The 20,563-nt window shown below is 41.0% G+C and overlaps 3 protein-coding genes across 4 annotated transcripts in view; 1 reads left to right on the top strand and 2 right to left on the bottom strand.

Annotated features, from left to right (window-relative positions):
- The window catches only part of LOC307267511 (membrane-associated phosphatidylinositol transfer protein 2-like), a 42,376-nt gene extending 33,429 nt beyond the window's left edge, over window positions 1-8,947 (top strand). The window contains exons 16-25 of one of the 2 annotated variants that reach the window (XM_080049844.1): window positions 528-692; window positions 1,552-1,848; window positions 2,410-2,558; window positions 2,683-2,799; window positions 3,726-3,842; window positions 3,937-4,085; window positions 4,885-5,034; window positions 5,152-5,332; window positions 5,816-5,944; window positions 6,403-8,947. In XM_080049844.1, coding sequence (XP_079905970.1) covers window positions 528-692; window positions 1,552-1,848; window positions 2,410-2,558; window positions 2,683-2,799; window positions 3,726-3,842; window positions 3,937-4,085; window positions 4,885-5,034; window positions 5,152-5,332; window positions 5,816-5,944; window positions 6,403-6,771 — 1,823 coding nt within the window. In that variant the 3' untranslated portion in view covers window positions 6,772-8,947. The remainder of the gene's footprint in view (window positions 1-527; window positions 693-1,551; window positions 1,849-2,409; window positions 2,559-2,682; window positions 2,800-3,725; window positions 3,843-3,936; window positions 4,086-4,884; window positions 5,035-5,151; window positions 5,333-5,815; window positions 5,945-6,402) is intronic. The other variant, XM_080049845.1, reaches the window with a different exon arrangement.
- A 1,082-nt stretch (window positions 8,948-10,029) lies between these two features.
- On the bottom strand, window positions 10,030-12,309 carry arl6ip4 (ADP-ribosylation factor-like 6 interacting protein 4). Its single transcript, XM_080040339.1, has 5 exons — window positions 12,043-12,309; window positions 11,604-11,957; window positions 10,923-11,040; window positions 10,613-10,682; window positions 10,030-10,523 (listed from the first exon to the last, which is right to left on the bottom strand). Exons 1-5 carry the CDS (start codon window positions 12,221-12,223, stop codon window positions 10,467-10,469), a joined length of 780 nt encoding a protein of 259 aa, XP_079896465.1. The 5' UTR covers window positions 12,224-12,309; the 3' UTR covers window positions 10,030-10,466.
- A 1,294-nt stretch (window positions 12,310-13,603) lies between these two features.
- On the bottom strand, window positions 13,604-17,754 carry mthfd2 (methylenetetrahydrofolate dehydrogenase (NADP+ dependent) 2, methenyltetrahydrofolate cyclohydrolase). The gene is made up of 8 exons (XM_080038928.1): window positions 17,583-17,754; window positions 15,748-15,932; window positions 15,462-15,584; window positions 14,997-15,149; window positions 14,797-14,904; window positions 14,616-14,708; window positions 14,371-14,496; window positions 13,604-14,281 (listed from the first exon to the last, which is right to left on the bottom strand). The coding sequence occupies exons 1-8, from the start codon at window positions 17,660-17,662 to the stop codon at window positions 14,133-14,135; spliced, it is 1,017 nt and encodes a 338-aa protein (XP_079895054.1). The 5' UTR covers window positions 17,663-17,754; the 3' UTR covers window positions 13,604-14,132.
- Window positions 17,755-20,563: the final 2,809 nt, after the last annotated feature.

Genomic DNA, 20,563 nt, shown 5'->3' with positions numbered 1-20,563 from the left:
TAATGTCGACGAGGGTATTCCTACTGTTGTCTTAGTTTCAGAGAAGTTTTGATGTGAAGAATGTGCTACTTGTGATGTTGTGTCTGCACAGTGAACTGTACGTGGAGTTCTATATACTGTACATCCTAATGATACTGTTCCCTGTGGTTCTCCCTGTGATAGTAGTCAGAGGTCATCTAATTTTATCAAATCTACTGCGACATTTCATTGTGTCTGCAAAGACATGATAGTGCTTTGCTATAAAACTCACCAGCATAAGAGGTACTAACACTGTAACAGATGTGGACATTTGTGATTTTTGTGTTTTATGTAGTCGTGTCACCCCCCTTGGTCGGTAACAGAAATCTGACCGCGGTCGCACAGAGGCCGCCTTTTGGTTTCACATGTCTTCTGAAACCATGGTGCCTGCCGTCACATTTCTATACTGCCTCCATATCCTACATCCGCCTACTCCCCCCTCTCATTACTGTGAGTTCCCCCTTACCTGTGTCTCTGTCTAATTGGATCTCCTTGTTTCGGCTCAATAGCGGATGTTGTTCAGTCTCATGGTGGTGTCTTCATGGACAGTTCGTACCCCTCATCCCCTGTAACGGGCCCCCTCTCCCGGGCCCAGCGGAGGGCCAGTGAGGTCAGCATTGCCAGCCAGGTCTCAGGAATGGCAGACAGTTACACTGCCACCAACATAGCCAACAGTAAGTGTTTCCAATGCCAACGAGCCTCTTTCTCTCTTCCTTCCACTCATACAAACACGTGTCTAGATATTCTCCCTTTCTCTTCTCTCTTTCTTTCAGTCTAACTTCTCTCTCTCTCCCTCTCTCTTTCTCTCTCTCTCTCTTTCTCAACCCCATATACTCTGACACTACACACACCTCGCCCACCCACTGTGGTCAGCCAGATAGACCCCGCTCCTTTTTCTTACTATTGCTCAGCCAGACATAACAACCAACATTGTAACCAGACCACCGTGCAGTGTCTTGGCCAGAGTCCTGAAGTGTAGCGACACTTTTCACTGTCTGTCTTACTCTTATCCACTGTCTGATTGTAAATGCAATGATCCAGTGCTGCATTTATCTAATGCTGCAAATGCATGTGGACACCTGTCCCCCTCAACCATTCCCACATTGTCCACTCACACTTGTACAATGTTTGCCAAGATGAGCAGTATTCTGTTGTGTTCTATGTGAGATTGCCAGACCCTCCACACTATATTTCACTGTTGTCAGAGCATTTCCTTGTACCTTGCGTTATTGTTCTGCACATGGTCGTTACAGCACAACACCGGAGATGCTGATTAAAATAAATATGATTTTTTTTTTTTCTTAGGTGACACCAAATAATCAGATGATATTGACCTGCATCACCCTGCCCTATTGCCTTAACTCTAACTGTACTAACAATTTGACATTCACAGTTCTGTTTTAGGCTGGTTCCTGACACTGAAAGAATCCCAACATCACTCTCCAAACTGTTTAAACTGTGACAAATTGTCACATACCAACATGCATCCATTTCTCATATGGGTTCTTCATCTTTGTCCCCCCCCCCTTATAGCTGAATCAATCCAAATTGAGCAATCCAAAAAGTTGAGCCTTTTGTCCCAACTCGCCCTATCGACGCAAAACAAGTTCTTCCTGAAAAGTCCTCCTAAGTCCCGCAAGAAAGCAGCAAAGGCGGCCGTCCAGGCTTCAGGGTCTCCTGATTCGGTTTCAGTGCCAGAGCTGGACAGTTGGGCAGAGACTAGCGAAGGTCTAGGTCCCTTTTGCCAGTACGGGATGTGCCTGTCAGCCGGGCTGGACTGTGCTATATCTGATCTGGTCTCACTGGACTCCCAGGCTGAAGTGGACCAAGGTATATTTCTCAGGGATAATGTTGACTTGTGAAATCAACATTAGGATACAGTTATTTTCTGTGTCCTGCTCTATACTGTGTCAAAATCCTAAAAAAACTCAATGCTCCTCTTCCAAAAAGCCTTTTTCCCCCTTCCTTTTTTCTACGAAATTGAAGGATCTGGGCAATTACTTCAATTTGTGGGAGATATTGTGTTAATCGGGACCCTTGCCTCTTCTTTCCAAATCCATAATCTTTTTTCCACAGCCATACTAACATGAATAACCATTTTCAATTGACCATATAATCATGTATCAGTTCTAACTATCTCTCTCTTTATTCTGCACTTGAATGTCAGCACTTGTTTTTTTCGAGGAAATAATAATTCTATACTCCTGATTTTAGATCTTTCTTTTAGCTGACGAACTGCTGGGATCTTTGATTATTGTAAAATGGGACATTGAAACCGTCTTTTTGCTTTAGCTTCATGGGTGCTGCAGCTTTACGTGGCGAAACACTGATTCTTTTCAGTTTCAACTTGCATATCTCTGCTCCCTATTCACTCCCATCCATCAATTGTAGTTGCAGCACGTTGGTGGGGCACAAAGCGTCTGGACTTTGCCCTGTACTGCCCCGACGCTCTGACTGCGTTCCCCACAGTGGCTTTACCGCACCTCTTCCACGCGTCATACTGGGAGTCCACGGATGTTGTGTCTTTTCTCCTGAGACAGGTGAGTCCACATAAAAAAATACCTGCCACCATTTTATGGCTTGTTAATATGTGACCAGGCCGGCGGTGGCTGTTAGTCCTATTCAGAGAAGACTAAGGATGAGTCCATGACATGTCTCCTGCAGGTCATGAGGCACGAGAACTCTAGCATCCTGGAGCTGGACGGTAAAGAGGTTTCTGAATTCACCCCCTCCAAACCTAGAGAGAAGTGGATCCGTAGGAGGACTCACGTGAAGATCAGGGTAGGTATCGGATCGACAAAATCAGTAATGGGACAACATCCTGAATGTGTTCCCTTCTCTTGGACTTGTCTGACTCTTGTCTGTCATCCATCAAATCATATTTAATCAAGTCACCCCGGTGGCTCAGGTCCTTGTTGTCCTGTGTTTAAACTCCGGCCTGGACCCTTTGCTGCACCCTTTCCCCCCTTCTACCCCGTTTCCTATCTGGCTCTACATATTGGTTAATATAGCATGAAAAAATGCCAATAAACATTATATTAAAGGTGCACAAATGTAATTTTTGGTGTGTCAGAGAAGTGAAACATTTTCTAAGGTATATTATCATAACTGAATAAACACACTTTTCTCACAGGAAAATGATATCCCTGGAACACTGTTTGAAGTTAGAAAGCTACCTGAAAAGTTCCTATTTCACTGTGGTTGTTTACAGCAGCAGGGCCCACAGTTTTGTTTACAAACATATTCTAGTCTTGTGTTTGGTTCCTGGTTATATTTATGATGATAGAATAATTTTATACTTGGAATACAATGTAGAGAAAATATGTTTTTTAAACTAACTGCAGGCTCTGCAAATGTAAACAGAACTCCCTCACCTGAAACTGCATAGTGTACCTTTAAAAAAATGTTTTTCATCAAATCAAGAAGTAACTCAGCATTGATGTGTTTTTAAAAGCATGGATAAAACTACATTATAACATATCGTTCTTGCTCGATGGTGTTTTGTACCCCCAACGGAGCCTTCAAGGCAGCGTTGCCTAGAAGTCCCTATCCCCTAACCTTATCCCTACCTTAACCTTAACCAGCGCTGCCTAGAAGTCCCTATCCCCTAACCTTAACCCTACCTTAACCTTAACCAGCGCTGCCATGAAGGCTCCGTTGGGGGCACAAAACACCAAACACCATCTTTCTTTCGCCTCCTTTGACAGAACGTGACTGCCAACCACCGTGTGAATGACGCAGTGTTCACAGAAGACTCCCAGCAGGTGGTGACAGGTCGCTTCATGTACGGCCCCCTGGACATGGTCACTTTGGCAGCGGAGAAGGTGACCTCATCTCTCATGTCATCATCACAAACGGCACGCCTGACTATGATGTCATTTGTGCTCAAGGGTTGTTGTTTTGTTCAATCCTGCGCAGGTCGACCTCCACATCATGACCCAGCCTCCGTCAGGAGAGTGGGTGTACTTCAGCACAGAGGTGACCAACAGCAGCGGCCGTGTGTCCTTTGTCATCCCAGAGGACAAACGCCTGGGCATCGGAGTCTACCCAATCAAAATGGTCGTCAGGTGAGACTGGTTTGAGCTTTTCTCTGTAGGTCCGTTTTCACAGCAGACGTTTTGACTTGTCATTGTAGGGAAACCCGCCGGCCTTACTAGTAGCGTAAACAACGGCTCTGTTCTATACAAGTGTCCCAGTGACATCCACATCTGGTTATATTTAATGATTGATAGTGTCCCAGTTTTTGAGTTTACCCACATAAATCAATAGTTGTAATTATGGGCAAATACCATATTCTAACATTGAAGTGGAGAGGCACCAAACCCTCATATTCCTAGTTAATTATTTGTAAATTTATATAAAATCCATTAAATGATTGACAAACCAGCACATAAAACATCTAAAATACTGTATAAAGGCTATTCTCAGTATTACTCATTTCAAATACGAGTTAATTGCTGCTCTGTATGACATATCGATGGTGTTATTGTTCTGTAAAATTATTTCTTTATTCATTCCAGGTACTTTTGGGTTAATGTTTTACCTCCACTATTGTCTGTCCTGAGTGTATTGTGATCCCTGTTTGATTGGATTAAGAAGTGATAAGAAGTTCTGTCTTTCCAACTTGTACTTATCGTGTATGCATGTATATACTGTATGTGTATATGTTGGAAGTTATATTAAAACACAGTTGCCGACCTGCACCTGAAAAGGCCTACATGGAAAACCCCGACAGAATGTCTTTGTGTGTTCAATTATTCAAGGTTTGCGTGCTTTTCATCAGGAAGCCTGGTTTATATTTGGTTTGAAAGGTCACTATTTTATTTCTCCATTTACTTACACTCTTGTTCTTTTTTAATTTTTCAGGGGTGACCACACGTTTGCAGACAGCTACCTGACAGTTATTCCACGTGGCACGGAGTTCGTGGTGTTCAGCATTGACGGCTCATTTGCTGCCAGTGTGTCAATCATGGGCAGTGATCCTAAAGTGCGGGCAGGAGCCGTGGACGTTGTCAGGTAGCCTAGCTGCTTTTCTTCTCCTGGTTCCTTTGGGATTGAAACAAGACTCTCTCTGTCTCAGATTGAAAAGTTGTTATTCAAGTCTTAGTTCTGTTTTCTTGTGTCTCATTGCAGGCACTGGCAGGATTTAGGCTATTTGATCATCTACGTGACGGGACGACCTGACATGCAGAAGCAGCGGGTGGTGGCTTGGTTGTCTCAGCACAACTTCCCTCACGGCATTGTCTCCTTCTGTGACGGCCTAGTCCACGACCCACTCAGACACAAAGCCAACTTCCTCAAGACCCTGACAGAGGTCAGACTGGGAGGAAGGGAGGATTGGGAGAGGGGGCTTTTTTTACATTACAGCACAGTAGTTGTCGATCTTTGTGTAAAGAATAAGGAATATACTTAAAGGTGCACTCTGTAACTTTGGGTGTGTCAGAGAAGGAACAATTTTCTAATATATATTCTCATAACTGAATAAACAAACTTTCCTCACAAGAAAATTGGATCCCTAGAACACTGTTTGAAGTTAGTAAACCAACTTAAAAGTTACTGTTTCATTCTTTACAGCAACAGGGTCCATAGTTTTGTTTACTAATAACATATTCTAGTCTTACATTTGGTTCCAGGTGCCTCAAAATGATTTGGTTTTGATTGATGATAATGTAATTATTCAATACTAATAATTACATGTAAGGAAATATGTTAAGCAAACTAAGCAAAACCTTTAAAGAGGTGAAAACATAAACAACACAGTACCAAATAGTGCTCTTGTTCATTTGACTATTTCCAGGCTCACATCAAGATTTTTGCTGGTTACGGATCAACCAAGGACATTTCTGTCTACACCGCCATTGGCATCCCTCCCTCCCAAATGTATATCGTCGGTAGAGCCTCCAAGAAGTTGCAGCACCAGTGCCAGGTATCTTCTAATGCATAATATCAGAAATACCCAAACCCTAATAGAGCTTATTTTACCATTTAAACAACTCATGTAACTGAATAATGACAAAAATAAATAAAAGATGGATTCAGCCATTCTGGAGAATGCTTGTTGTCAAAATCCATTTTTGTTTAACCATCTCCTCACGATTCGCTTTCTGAAATTATGAAGTGCTGAAAGGAAATCTAGTGTTATACCAGTTTACAGAGCCTGGGCTGTGTATGAAGGCCAGATTTTTTTCTCAGCACACACACACACACACACAGGATGGAGATGTAGCGGATCGTGAGGAGATATTCCCTGATTTTGACAAAGTGATTTTGACAACAAGTATTCTCCAGAATTGCGGATTCTACCTTTAACTGCACCAGCATGTGGAAATTATCTCTATTCGTTAAAGTTGACAGCCTTGCCTCTGCTCTGAAACTCTTAAACAGTTCATTACAGAGGGATATGCGGCTCATTTGTCCCAGCTGGAGTACAGCCACCGTTCTCGGCCTGCTAAATCCAGCACGGCGCGCATGGTGCTACGCAAAGGCAGCTTCGGCCTGGGCGCAAACAGCGAGTTCCTGAGGAAGAGGAACCACCTGCTGCGCACCATCTCCTCCCAGCCAACCCCCAGCTCCCCGACCGGCAGCAGCCACAACAGACCGGAACGCACACAGAGCCAGTCAGAATATGATCGGCCGGAGAGCACTCACAGCCACAGCCAAGCAGCAGCGCAGCGCAGCATGAGCATCACAGCCAGCTGCTGGGGCCGCAGCAGCAGCACCAAACTGGAACCAGGCCTTCTCAGCCCCAAATGAGATGAGGAAGACGTTTGTGAGAGTACGTTCGTGGGCAGCGACTTTATAATGCCGCGCTGAGGAAGTGACTCGTGACAAACATAATTGCAAAGAGTGAAAAACAGTCGGCTTGCACCAGATTGGTAGAAACAATAGGTGCTACAAACCACTCTTTATAAAAACTAATGCCACTCACACTTAACACAGATATGTATGGACAGAGGCTATGGTTATATTTATTATAAAACAGGCATTTCAAAAAGCATCTTCTTTAAATAGGAACATGCACACAACTAGACATAGCTTCTAACGTAGGAATCCAGATATTTACCCGTCTCAAATATAAGGTCAGTTTTGCTTGTTACACATACAAGCACCGCCATGCAACAACACAAAGTGGGTAAAGGCAGCCTGTATCAGGTCCCAGTGCTGATTCTGCACTGTACCCGACTGCTTTGGCCACTGCAAGCACAACCATTCCTGTAGAGATCAACTTTGTGCATAAATGTTTTAAAAGCTAATGTAATTATCGAAAACAATCACGTCCGAGATGAAAATCATGTGAGACTGGATTGCATGTGTTTCTTTTCTTGCTGTGAGCAAACAAAAACACTCATTCAGACAAAAATGTATCTTTGATAGAATTTTTTCTAGAAAAAAGCTTTATCATTCTAAACTTCTAGCATTTACAAACTATTGCTTAATAGTTTCATCAAAGCATACAGTCCAGTTTAGCTTGTTTTCTTGTCGTCCCTCTGAGCAGAGAACCATCCAAATATCACGTGAAGCAAATAGCTAAATTACCCTTTAACTAATATTGCGGCTGACACTGTTGCTGGGTTTGCATAGGGATTCAAACCACATCAACGTAGTGTGCTGCTATACCAGTAACGTGTGACTGAGCTACGGGAGACAAACTCCTACTTCTGTACGGTTAATGTGCCAAAGTAAACAGTACAGAATGATATGCTGTACATGGACAGAGAGAAAATGTTAAGCTTCTCCTGTGTAAAAAAAATTGATTAGATTGTGTAAGTATGTAGTTGAACGCTTTAAAAAGGCTTGTACATAATTGTTATATTCCAGTGCAGATCTGGTATCTGGTCCACTGAAGACCAGGTTCAAGTGTCTTCTTTACTCCGGGGGTAAACACCACCTCATTCAGGAACCACTTTATTGAATGACGATGATGATTATTGTTATTTAAGATTATAGATATTTTAAAATGTTTTGATTTTGTGAACAAAAATGTGTTTTAAGATTACTTTAGCTGTATTGTGTTTGTTTTTTTAATTTTCTTCAAACTTCAGTTGCAGCAGCCAAGACTCAAAAGAGTTATTTGCCTGGCACAGTATTGTATTTTTATTATTTTATCTTGCACACCACCAGAATTGTACCAACAGAACTGCTATCTCCTGTCATATATCGTATGTTTGTTATGAACTATTTTGGACATTTGAAATATGGTTTCTCTCTGGTTATCCAAAGCTGTAAATGAGGCGTTGAATGTTGCTCATAGACAATTCTCCTTTGGTTAAGGTTTCTGCTGCGCCTTTTTAGAGGACGAAATATCTGCCAACTGTAAAGTCTGTACAATATGCTGTCAGAAGTAGGAACACAGAGCTAAGACTTACTTTATGCTGTTTGCCATTTATATTTGAAATGGGTGTGAACATAATTTTGATTTAATCACCAAACAATGTTTATTTGTCCCTCCAATAGGAATGCACAGAGCTAACTGCAACGGACCAATATGGGCTCAAAAGGGGAAATGTGCAATATTACTTAAATACACCACACGATCATACAGACTGTGTTGAGAGAATGTCACGGTGCAATGACAATCAGTTCAACAGGCACACAAATGTACAGATGTTAAACAACCGAGGGGAATCTGAACACAGGCCTCGAGGGTACACAGTCCATTATAAAAGGTATAGATTTCTCACGTGCCACTAAACCTGATAATGCTATGAAATATTACAGTGGGGTTTCTCCAGTGCACAGACAGGCCCAGTCTTAACTCTTGTTTTTGTTGTAGTTTCCAATCCGGCACATGGATGTCTACATGATGTCACTAACGTATAATAGTGGGTGAGTCAAAGATCAACAGACAGTAGCCTCATTAGGTTGACATATCTAAAATAAAAACACAGTCCTGCAAGAAATCCTACTTTAATAAAGATTTTTATATTCAGTTTTTGTTCAAGAGACTCATCTTAATGGTCACGTTGGAGGTTGTAGTTTGCAGTTTGCAGCACTGTTGAATGGTATTGTTATACTTCTGAGAGAATTTTTTAATATTTATATCCACCCCTTTTTGCATTATCAATGAAGGCGGACTTAATATCCAGATCCCTGAGTGGACATCGCAATGCAAAAGTACCTACTGCATAACTTCCTTAATCAGGAACTTTCCTGGTGATGAACGGCGGTGAAATAACATACCGGCCCTCTGCATTTGGACCATTTCAGAGATGGCTTGAAGCCATAGATACAGCTTTCTCCAAAGATGTGGATTAAATCATTGTTTGTACATTGAAAGTCATTTGAAAAAAAGGACAGACAATGCTGGGAGACAAGCACTCGTGCAAAATTGGCAACTACTGAATTATATCCCCTCCGTAAGAGATCTGAGTTACCAGGATATTCAAATCCAGAGAATGTAAAGACAAAGTGGTGGGGTTGTCTGACGGTTGGACACCTCTGGGCAGACAATCACTTCGATTCTGCTATTGACACACTTTACCAGAAGCCTGTCCTTTCCCTTTTCTGATTGAGCATTGTTGTGTTGCGAGGGCTTGGAAGGAACGCTTTTCACTCCCTAATTGACTTTAATGTAGAAGCTACGGGACTGTTCATGTAGACTAGAGGATACTGTGTGGAATATAGGAAACATATTTTCTTATAAGGCTTTGGCTTGTTTTCACTTTAAAGGAAATGTGCAAAGTAGAAATTTTACATATTTCAGCAACAGTAGGCAATCAACCACTGTCTCAAGCTTTGATTCCCAGGTTGAGGGAATGCCACAACTGTTACATCAACACTTAACATTCATAGGCTGTATATATACACATACACATCTTGGTAAATATTTTCTGTGTACAGCGTGGCTATCTTGTAGGTTTTGGATAATTACATTTTATCCATGTGTTTTTATGTACAGTGTATAAAGAACATACATAAAGAGCAACTAAGTCATTTTGGCCTCTTTTTTTCAAACTCAAAATGGTGACTGATGATTCAGCTTGTTGATAAGAGAAGTCTTATTCAGATGAATGGAGTCATTAAGTCAGATTTATTCAGAGAACCAAAAAGAACAAAGTGTGAGAAGACATCTACGAGTTGGTGTAAAAAGTTTGCAAAGTCACACAGGATACTGTACATTAAAATAAGCTGGATACAATAAGCATTCATCAGCGTAAACATACATCGACTGTGCTTACTGTCAGGGACAACTTTCTTTTGCAGATCTCAGTTGAGTCAAAACATTCAAGTTGCTGAGGAACTCATTCGCTTCTCTTTATTTCTCCTTTATGCTCGGCATAGATTTAAAAAGGCAAATCAGTGCAAAGTTATGTTTTTTTTACCTGAATTAAACTCATTGCACGTGTCCTGATAATCCTGTGCCTTCACTACTACAGACAATTTGTTTGTAATTACAATAACATTTCAGTGTATTGAGTCTGCACTCTTCAGATTTCACCAGCCCTCTTCTACCTGTTGGTTCCCATTTTTTTCTGGAAGGTGTTCCCGTCTGCCTTGGTGGCTTTCTGTGGGAGGAATGAAAGTTATTCCGTTAGGAATCTAGAGAACTCTGTGCTTCTATCACCAATTTATTTATCAAAGCCATATCTTGTACCTTGTTGATATCTTTGTGTTTTTCTCGAGTCACTATCTCCTCTATGATCTCTCCTTCTCCCCTCACCAGTCTGAAAGGAATACACACAAAACACCTTAGCTGTAGAAATTATAATATTTATAACCCGAGGTTAGTGTCAGATCCCTGTGCAATGAAATATTGTCAGCAAAAGAAAAAAAGCGGAAGAGATAGATGTAAAACATTGAACTCATGGCCATGGGACATAAATGCAGTTTCATCGGCTACGTCATCACATTTGAATTGAGAAAGGTGAACTGCCTCTTTAAGGCATTCTGCAACTCTGGCTCACCTGGTACGTCCCGTTTCTTGGTCCACCACCCTGCGGATCACGCTCTGTCGGGCCTCGTACTCTTCTTTGGTGATGGGCCTCTTGGTGGAGAGCCGGGCCTTCTGCTCATCTGTCATTACTGCAGAAGGAAGTCCAAGTGGAATACAGTATATATGATGTGCATGTTCAGCCTTTGGTGCATTATATTTATGACCAACAATGAAAAGAGGTCTGACTATAGTGGAAAAAAGCAGCCAGACAGTCTAATTTGAGTATTCTTTTTAGGCGATTTGAAGACAAATGCCTGAATGAAGTCCATTCCCATAAAAGGGGTGAGGTATTTATTCTACTAGATGAGCCAAAAACAGACTTTACTGTCTGGTCATTTTACTAAAAAAAAACGATGTATTTACTTATTTTGCAGGAAAAAAAAACTATATATATATATATATATATATATATATATATATATAAATTATAATCTAACATATAGGAAGCCAATTAATTCTATTTTTTTTTATGTGACCAACTGTTCTAAACTTGTCATATAAAAACAGGGTAAACCAGGTGATACTCTTATTTGAGAAGCCTGGAACAGGAACAGTTTGCAGCACTTGTTTTGCCTGATTGGTGATATGTGATCCTTTATAATGGCATGGCTCATTAACACACACTGTTGAGGTCATGTAATGTCTGTCCCACCTGGTCCGAGCTCCACCGCTGCCTCATCACTCGGCCACATCTCCAGGCAGGACGGAGGTTTCTCCAATGGAGGACCAGGCAGGGGACACAGCGGCAACAACAACACCAACTCTGCTTTGTCCTTCTTTTTCTTTTTCTTCTCCTTCTTTTTCAACTTCAGTTTCTTCTTCTTCTCCTTTTTCTTCTGTTTCTTCAACTTGGCCTTTTTCGACTTCTTCTTCTTGGATTTACTTTTCCTTCTCTTTGTCTTTTCATCGCTCGATGAGGAAGATGACGCTGATGAGGAAGAAGAAGATGAGGTGGACGACGAAGAAGAGGAGCTTCTTCTTCGCTTCTTTTTCTGTGTTTTCACGTCTGAGGGTAAAACAAAGAGGATGGGTTAAATCTCTCGTTGATGTTTTATGCCTTGCTAATGTAATTAATCTTTAAAGCGCCAAACCTTGACTATTGTTTGATGCTTTCTTTGACTTTATGTCTCTGCTTCTACTCCTGCTGCTTGAAGAGGACGACGACGACGATGAAGACGAAGAAGAAGAGGAAGATCGTCTCCGTTTCTTCTTTTTCTTACTTTCGTCTTTTCTCTCTCTTCCTGCCCTGACAGATGATCTGCTGCAATCCATCACTGAGGAAACTAAACTTAAACAAACACGGAAAAACCCACAAGAAAACCCGACTGACGCTTATAAAAATGTGCGACTGTTTTGTTTTGCAGTAGACGGAAGTGTGCTCGCCTTAAATGTCCTTCCGTCTGCGTCGCGGGAAAATATATCAAGGTTCCTAGTTCCTACTTAAGTTTCTCCAACATATGAGCACGGTTTGAATATGGTCAGTGATTGGTAAGTTCCAAAGTAAGTACAATAACCCAAGTGCCTTAAAATACTGGTCGCTTTCACCTGTCTAGGCCCACAATACATCTTTGAATTAAAGGATCTCATACATCATAATGTGCCCACACCAGGACATTCAGCTGTTCAACATTCCAAATCACATACTCTTTCTTTTTACTACACTACATACTAAAGTACAGAAGAGTTTCAGGGCCACAGGAGAGAATAAAAAATCAGATAAGGGGGATTTTTTTTCATTATGTGTAATGTCAAGAATAAAGACGAATACTCCAAACTACTATTGAAGTTAGTGGAGTTACATTTATGTAATTTCAGCATACTACAATTGACGTGCACGTATTGGGACATCCTAAATCTTTTTCTGGTGTAGGGAAGTATGCGGATTGGAACTCGGGGAATGATTGGAAAAGTCTAAGTGGAGCAGATTGCATCCATTATGTTTCATGCAGACCTTGAAAGAAAAACCCTAGAAGGTAAGTGAACCCACACAAACAACATCACCCGCCGTTGCCCCCAATTAGCCTCGCAATAAATCTAACTAAAGGAAGGAAACATAATCTAACGGGTCAGCTCAGTTACTTATACTCAGGTGAAATTAGAACCATGTTGACCACCCGTTCTTATTAGATAACATACTGTACAAGGACTTTCTGTGGCAGTATCTGGTCTTATGTGTGTGAAAGGTAACATTTTAGCCCTTTGCCAGTTTCAAGGTATCTCACCAGGTTGCAACACACATTGTATATTGTCCCAGTCTCTTGCTTCTATTATGTGTAAAAGTTGATGAATGAGTTAAAGAATTGGAACCATATACTTGTAGGGATCCTTTCCTTTTTTTGATAGGGGTCTAATGAGTCTGTGTGTGTTTGGATTGACAAAGGCGTTTTGGTGTTGAATAAAACTTTAAGAATGTGAACAAATTTGACCCAGGAAGTTCATATCTAGCTCAGAGATCATTGGCTCATAGAGATATGTGGTGGTTATGTTGCATTTCTCATGCCAAATACACAAAGGATGGATTAAAGGGCAAAGACAGGAATAGGGAGTTATATTTGGAAAGAGACTGAAAGAGTGGAGGTATATAAAATCATGGTTACTGTTTTATAATGTAAATGAGACACAGAAATGTGTGCACAGAAAGCATCATTGTGGGAACATATTTGTAAAATTTATTATTTTCAAAGTTTTTACAAAGGCAATTGTGAATCTTTAAAGCTTGTATATTGATAAACGTAGTTGTTCCTGATGATGTTAGCCATTATTACTCTTGGTTCATAAGGCTAAACTAACGGAAAGAAACACTACTACGGACATGCCTTAATTGCTCGGCGTACCAGCTTGGCGTTAAATACTATGACCTGCCTTCCATTCATGTTCAAATATTATGTTGGTGTAGTAATAAATAAAACAATCTTATAGGATACTTTAAAACTTCACAGAAAAATGCATTTCAAATGATAAATAATGAGTAACCGGTTACATGAACCACACAGCTGCATGAGTGAGTGAATGTAACAGTCTAAACATGGCTGGACTTAAAGTTAGGAAAGGTCAAAGATGTCAGCAGGCGTTAAAGCTATCATCTTTCCCGTCCCTGTGCAAGGGAGGCTGTCAGGTTGCGCCGGGTAAAAAATGTAGGCGTGGAATGTGTCACTGTCGCTGGGATTTTCTTTCGGGCCCATTAGGAAGCAGCGGCCATGCGGATCCTCTCCGGGGGATAGAGCAGAACGTTCTTAGCTGCTTTGACCGTGTTCTTCATAAGCATTGCCACAGTCATGGGTCCCACACCTCCAGGTACAGGGGTGATAAAGCCAGCCTTCTTCCTCACGCCTGAATATAGACAGAAGTATGGCGTTACGGACACAAGAGACACCAAGGATGCCTGAGGAGACATAACATTAATGGCTGTGGAGGTTTACCTTCAAAATCCACATCTCCAACCAGTCTGCTCTTTCCAGTGACTGGGTCCTCCACTCTGTTTATCCCGACATCAATTACTGCTGCTCCCTCTTTGATCATGTCAGCCGTAATGAGGTTAGGAATCCCTGATGGTTCAGTAAACACACAGTGTCGTTAGACGGGGAAAATCACTTAAGAAAGATAAAGATTTTAAAAGTTCAGACATAGTCAGCTCTGCACAAAAACACAAAGCAGTGGCACGAACCTGCAGCAGCCACAATGATATCGGCGATTTGAGTATGTTGGCGAAGTTGCTCCTTTGGAGTGTAACGATGGGAAATTGTGACCGTGGCATCGCCTGCAACGGAGATATCATTCAGTATTCATACCAACTAACTGACCATCTTTAAAACACACAGTTTGAACCCACACGGACAGTAACCTACCTCCTGGCCTCTCGTGGCGACCATCCGTATGCAGTAACATGGCGATGGGCATACCCACATTCTTGGAGCGCCCCGCGACAACAACATTCTTCCCAAGAGTAGGAATACCTGCAAGCAGGAACACGGATAGTTAGTTTACATCGTTTGTTTAACTGGACTTTCCACCCTCACAACAAGTTGTATGTGGATATTCCCCTTACCTGTGCGTTTAATCATTTCCATGACTCCCCAGGGAGTGGCAGGAAGCATGGCGGACTGATCCAGGCACATGCGGCCTACGTTGACTACATGGAAGCCGTCCACGTCCTTTGTAGGGGCAACTGCATTACAGATTACGCGCTCATCAATGTGATCTGTTAGAAAACAAAAAAGACAAGTTACAAACCACTCAAACCTTCTATTTTGGGAGCGCAGACTAGTTTGTAGAAGTTCACTAATCGAATTTATTTGAGCATTTATGCGTTTAACTTTCAAGAATTAGCAAAAAATCATAACAGACAGTTTGCAGGTTGGTATAGTTCTCTATTCTAATGCTGTTGTTAACAGGCTGCCAACAACAGCACATACCATGACACAAAGCAGACACTCTACAGATGCACGGCTCTCTATACCCATTGTTACGTTTTTTATATTCCAATGATCTAGTGTGTGTGCGTGTGTTGTACCTGGCAATGGCAGCTGGACCAGCAGGCCATCCACACGATCGTCCGTGTTGAGTTTGTAGATCAGGTCCAATAACGCCTCCTCGCAGATGTCTGAAGGCTTGAGGATTGTTTCACTGGAGATTCCTGTGGGAGGGCGACATGAGAAAACAACTTAATAAACACAGGCAAGCGTTGATTCTCTTGGTACTATATTGTAGGATAATTGTGTTACACCTACGTACAAGAACTGTTTTTTTTTTTTTTTTTTTTTTTTTTTTTTTTTAAATGGTGGGGGTTTCTTTCTTACCAACATCAGCTGCAGCTCGTGTCTTGTTCAGGACGTAGGAGTGACTGGCTGGGTTGTCTCCCACCAGAACAACGCTCAGATGGGGTCTCCTGTGCCCGGTTAAAATCCATTTCTCCACGTCGGACCGGGACTCCTCCCGAATCTGCCGTGCTAGCTTCCTTCCTGAGATGACCACCGCCTCCTGCCTGAGGATTGGCATAAAAATAAATGTCAGAGGACAAACAGTTAATAACTTACTTGTTTGTTATAAATAATGTCAAAGGTTTGATAGGAAATTTCTTACTGATTATGGTCACAAGTCAAATAAAAGTAAAAAATACTTTATAAAAAGAAAAATCTAATGATTGTACATCTTATAATTTGTACAGTAATAATCTAAACCCTATTATGCAATGTACACAGTCTCCCAGACACTGACATGTCGCCGAACAGGAATTTTTGACACCAGAAACCTGTATCAACCATCAACTATAAATAGTCCTATCATGTTTGCACCTGACAGAACCACAAGTTTTATGAGCTGTGCTACAACATATCCAATCCCAGAGATGGGCGTTTTCAACAAGTATCAGACGCCCCCAATGGTTCAAAGAAAAAATGCATTTTTCGCTGCATGAGAAAAAGAAAAAAACTGGCACGACTTGTTCTGTTTTGCATCATTTGCAGTGTTATTATATAACAGCAAACAGGGACCAATAACTGAGGAGTAATGAGGCATCAACTCTGATGTAACTGCCCCCTTTTTTTCGGATTAACTGACCCTCAGAAAAGTGTGTCATCTTTGGGGAAAATGGGGGTGAGAGCAGGGGGCCAGTGAACCAGGTCCCGGGGAAAATGTGTCGAGAGTAGAGGGCAGCAAACTACCCTTTAACTTCACAACAATGTAAAGATCAAGTCTACAGAGTGGAGGAAATCTATCTTTTCAAATGTTAAAATACTCCCTGTTAAGGTGGGACCCGCCTCAGAGGAAAGTTTCCTTTTTGGTTTTCTTGTGTTGCATTTTTCTGTATTTCAATGTATAATAATTTGAAGCCATTGAAGGTTAATGAAAATAAATACATAAATGCTTAAAAAGTTGATCCCATGTTGTGATATTTAGTAATAGCACGACATGGTACTGGTTTTAAATTATCTATCTTGCGCCTCTGAAGCTTCAGATCATGTGCCACACGAGGTTTGGGTCTTTAAGGCTTGTGCACAATATAAGTTAATTACATGTATTTCGATCATGCTGCACTGAGCACGTCTCCAATAACTACCTGCACGAGATGCTTCAAATGTGCCATCTGTGTGACCGTATGTCCTCTCAGAGAATAGATATATAAATAAATAAATAAATAGACATATAACTATTTCTGCTATTTTAAATGATCTTATATCGTCCAGTACATAATAGCCTGAATGCACAAGCATATCTGTCCCTTGTGTGCAGACCAACACCTCGTTCTCCAGCTGTGACTACAGCTCCTCGGGCCACAGGGTGCAAGCGGGTGCAAGCAGTCACATCGATTTCATCAGCCATCCTGCTGCTGCAGTGTTACCGGCGTACCGCTAGGGGCGCAAACACAAATGTGACCGACTGCGGATATTTGACTTCAATATGTTCAAATAAACCCACGGAATAAAAAGCATGACCTCATCCATTTCCACACAGTATTACAGAAGAGAGACAAACACGGAAATATATCGAAGATACATGAACATACAAACCGATAAAAACTCGTTTTGGAGGAAGAAAAGGCGCCGAAGCATGTCGTGAAAGTGTATTCTGTAGTGGCACTAAACCTAAACGCATCCCAATAGAATCGTAATACAAAGCTGTTGGTCGTACTCACCTCGAGGCGGACGTGTGCAGTTTACAGAGTTGATGCTGGTGTTGTTGGCACAGCTTCCTGAGAGTCCTGACCGCTGCCATACTGACGGGCTAAGAAGAACAAGAATAGAAGGAAGAAGAAGCAGAGACACCGCGGCCGGTTACGGACACAAGCACCCGGGATGACAGAGAGATGCCTGTAAAGGAGGTGGAGGAGCGTCAGCGGAAAGGCTTTATCACTGCACGCACGCACGCACAATGCCTACGTCACTATCTATAGCCACACCTCTCCTGCTTGGAAAGATAGCCTAGTCCTGTAGATGGAGTGAGCTGTACATCGGCCTACCAGGCAGTGTCACTTATTACAGTCACAGCCGGGGCGTGATCAGGCAGGGGCGGACTCACAGGGGGAAAACAGTCCTCTCCTTCAGACTGGACAAACTGAAATAGAAGCCTTCGGTTTTAAAATTCACATTTATGTCAGAGAGCTGTAAACAAGCTGTCACGTGTTAGGGTCTGTGCCTTCCCTCGACAAAGAACGCTCAATTCAGAAATTGAACTGAACTGGAACAAACTGTTTTTGTAGGCCTAGGCTACTTCACGAAAGGATGGACGAGTGATCCATCTAAATGGCCCCAACTTGTCATTCCCCCAGATATCTTCTGCTATGTGATTGTATGACCTGGTTGAAGACACTTTTGAAGCTGTTATGATGATATGCTGTAGCCTATATTGAGGGGGGCACCCTTCAAATATATGCACTCCTCCCTATATATTTTTTTTAAACCTATTTGTTGCTGTGCTACAAGTAACAGGCAGCCATGAAGGCCTACTACCACCATCAAAAATATTCATTATCAAATGTTAAAAATATAACTACCTTGACCAATGTTTCCATTGTTATTAATACCGTTTCTAATATTAAGGTGCATTGCTTCCTTTATTTATAATCTCTACCATTAAGAAAGGTAAATTGCTAAACTCTTACACTTAAAACTTGACACAGCATAATTAAACATATCACTCCAGAACTGCATGAGGTCTGACACTGTCCTATAATGAATGATAAGTGGAAATCATTTAAGTTTTTTAACCAAATCAAAGTGGAATACATGTTATTGATTGAATATTATCTGTGATAAATACCAATAGACTAATCAATTTAAAAGCTGGTCCTGTGAATATTTATGACAAATGTGAAGACTGCTGCTGTTTTCTTTATTTAAATTACTGTACAAAGCCTAGCTCTCAACTGGTTTTTCCCTGTCAAAATAAAGGTTATCAATCACTTTGTTTTGGTTTTCTGTGGTTTTGTGGTTTCTGTCCTGTTTTTATTTTTGTTCTTTATGTTGTAGTGTACTCTTTCATTGTTGTATTTTGCATCTATTGAGGCATTTTATTTATCTGCCCTGACTAGCGAGTAGGCCTACTTTGGGTCAACTTCTGTTGTTTTTAAATGTGCTATATGAATTAAGTGACTTGACTTGACTTGATTTATGTGCCACCTGTCACCCATCAAAAATTAGTTCAAACTAGTACCTTACTGATTCTATAGTGTTGTGTTGTAAGGACCTATACTTGAAAACGAGATGGGTCCCCTGAAGGGGTTATTCCTACTATTCATCATACTTTTACAACATCGCCGACGCCCATGTGTTTCCCTGAAGCTCCAGTGATGGCATGTGGGTGTAATATACTGCACATTCACAGATAATCTGAAGAAATTGTATCGCATTGTGTATGAAAGTCATATTAAATTATAATAAAGTTAAGTATTAATGAATGCTACCTGTGATTTTATAGAAGGCTTCTTTATTACCAGTTTTTGCAAGTTGCCAGGTAACATAACAAACATATTCAGTATGTTCATTGAGAGCAAGAACAACTTTGAGAATAGCCCTGCAGACATAATTTAAAATTGTTCTCATCAATAACTGAATTCATGTAGATCTCTGAAAAAAAATCATAGAGAATATTGTCAATTTAATGAGATTTCCAGCTAAACCCCTGTTAATGTAGCCGGCCGTCTGAAGCAAAGTGACAGTGGTGTGTTAGAGTAATATGATAGCCGACCCCAGGATATTATATAATATGAAATCGTATGAGCATAGATACGTAGGACAAACAGTGAGCTCGGTCCCTTCCTGAAAAGGGCTTCTAGCTTTTTAATTTTTTTTTAATAGTTTTTGATTATTTATTTAGCCTTTTGTTTATCTTGTAGTCCTTAATTAATGTTGTGCACCATGACAACGCTCTCTATCAGTCCTCTTAACTCCTTATTGTCTTTGTTGATCTATCTTTTTGTACACATTCTTTAACAATTCTAGTCTTGCATTTACATATCAGGTACAAAATTAATATCATATGAAATAACTAATAAAGTAAAATTAGTTATTGTGCAGGCATAATGGTTCATGTCACTCAGCAGTATTTTCATGTTCAATCTACAAATTATCAAAACAATATATTTAGTGTGTAAAAATTACAATATGTCCATAAAATGTTAAGTTAAGTTAAGTCAAGTAGGCTATTAGAATGCAACTCAAGTAAAATACAAGTAGACCTACTTAAGAACTGTACAGTAAGCCTGCTTGAGTATATGTAAACTTTACCAAAAAGTATTCACATATTTTTTAAGTAGTCCTAGTAAATAGGCTAATTATATTGGAGTAAAAGTAGGCCTACATTATTTCCAACTGTAGTTAGTTTCTTATCTCCATAGATTCACTTTTTAGGGGGACCAAGGGCGATACATTGCTTTTGTTGGGTCTGCAGCCCTCATTGTGTTTTTCCTTTTTATCCTGTAGCTACCAAATTCCAATCATATACAATATAGGCTATATGATTATTCGGTGGGCGTTCTATTTGAAATTTCCGACCGGCTGGGGACACGGAAACTCCGACTTCCGATTTGAACTGGAACGCAGCACAATATATTTGCAGGGTGGTAGTAGCCACATGCAGCCGACAGGGTGCGACAGTATGCCGGGCGGGCGTCTTCAG

The sequence above is a fragment of the Ammodytes marinus genome, assembly GCF_949987685.1.
Source record: "Ammodytes marinus genome assembly, chromosome: 2".
Taxonomy (NCBI): Eukaryota; Metazoa; Chordata; class Actinopteri; order Uranoscopiformes; family Ammodytidae; genus Ammodytes; species Ammodytes marinus.
This window is presented reverse-complemented; position numbering and strand designations above follow the sequence as displayed.

Coding starts and splice junctions, on each gene's coding strand:
- mthfd2 (XM_080038928.1), bottom strand. CDS start 17,662: ATGGCAGCGGTCAGGACTCTCAGGAAGCTGTGCCAACAACACCAGCAT. Junction 15,933..17,582: donor CTGCACACGTCCGCCTCGAG/GTGAGTACGACC, acceptor GCCAATCCTCAG/GCAGGAGGCGGTGGTCATCT. Junction 15,150..15,461: donor GGTCCAGCTGCCATTGCCAG/GTACAACACACG, acceptor GTTTTCTAACAG/ATCACATTGATGAGCGCGTA.
- arl6ip4 (XM_080040339.1), bottom strand. CDS start 12,223: ATGGATTGCAGCAGATCATCTGTCAGGGCAGGAAGAGAGAGAAAAGAC. Junction 11,958..12,042: donor AGCATCAAACAATAGTCAAG/GTTTGGCGCTTT, acceptor TTTTACCCTCAG/ACGTGAAAACACAGAAAAAG. Junction 10,524..10,612: donor AACACAAAGATATCAACAAG/GTACAAGATATG, acceptor TTCCTCCCACAG/AAAGCCACCAAGGCAGACGG.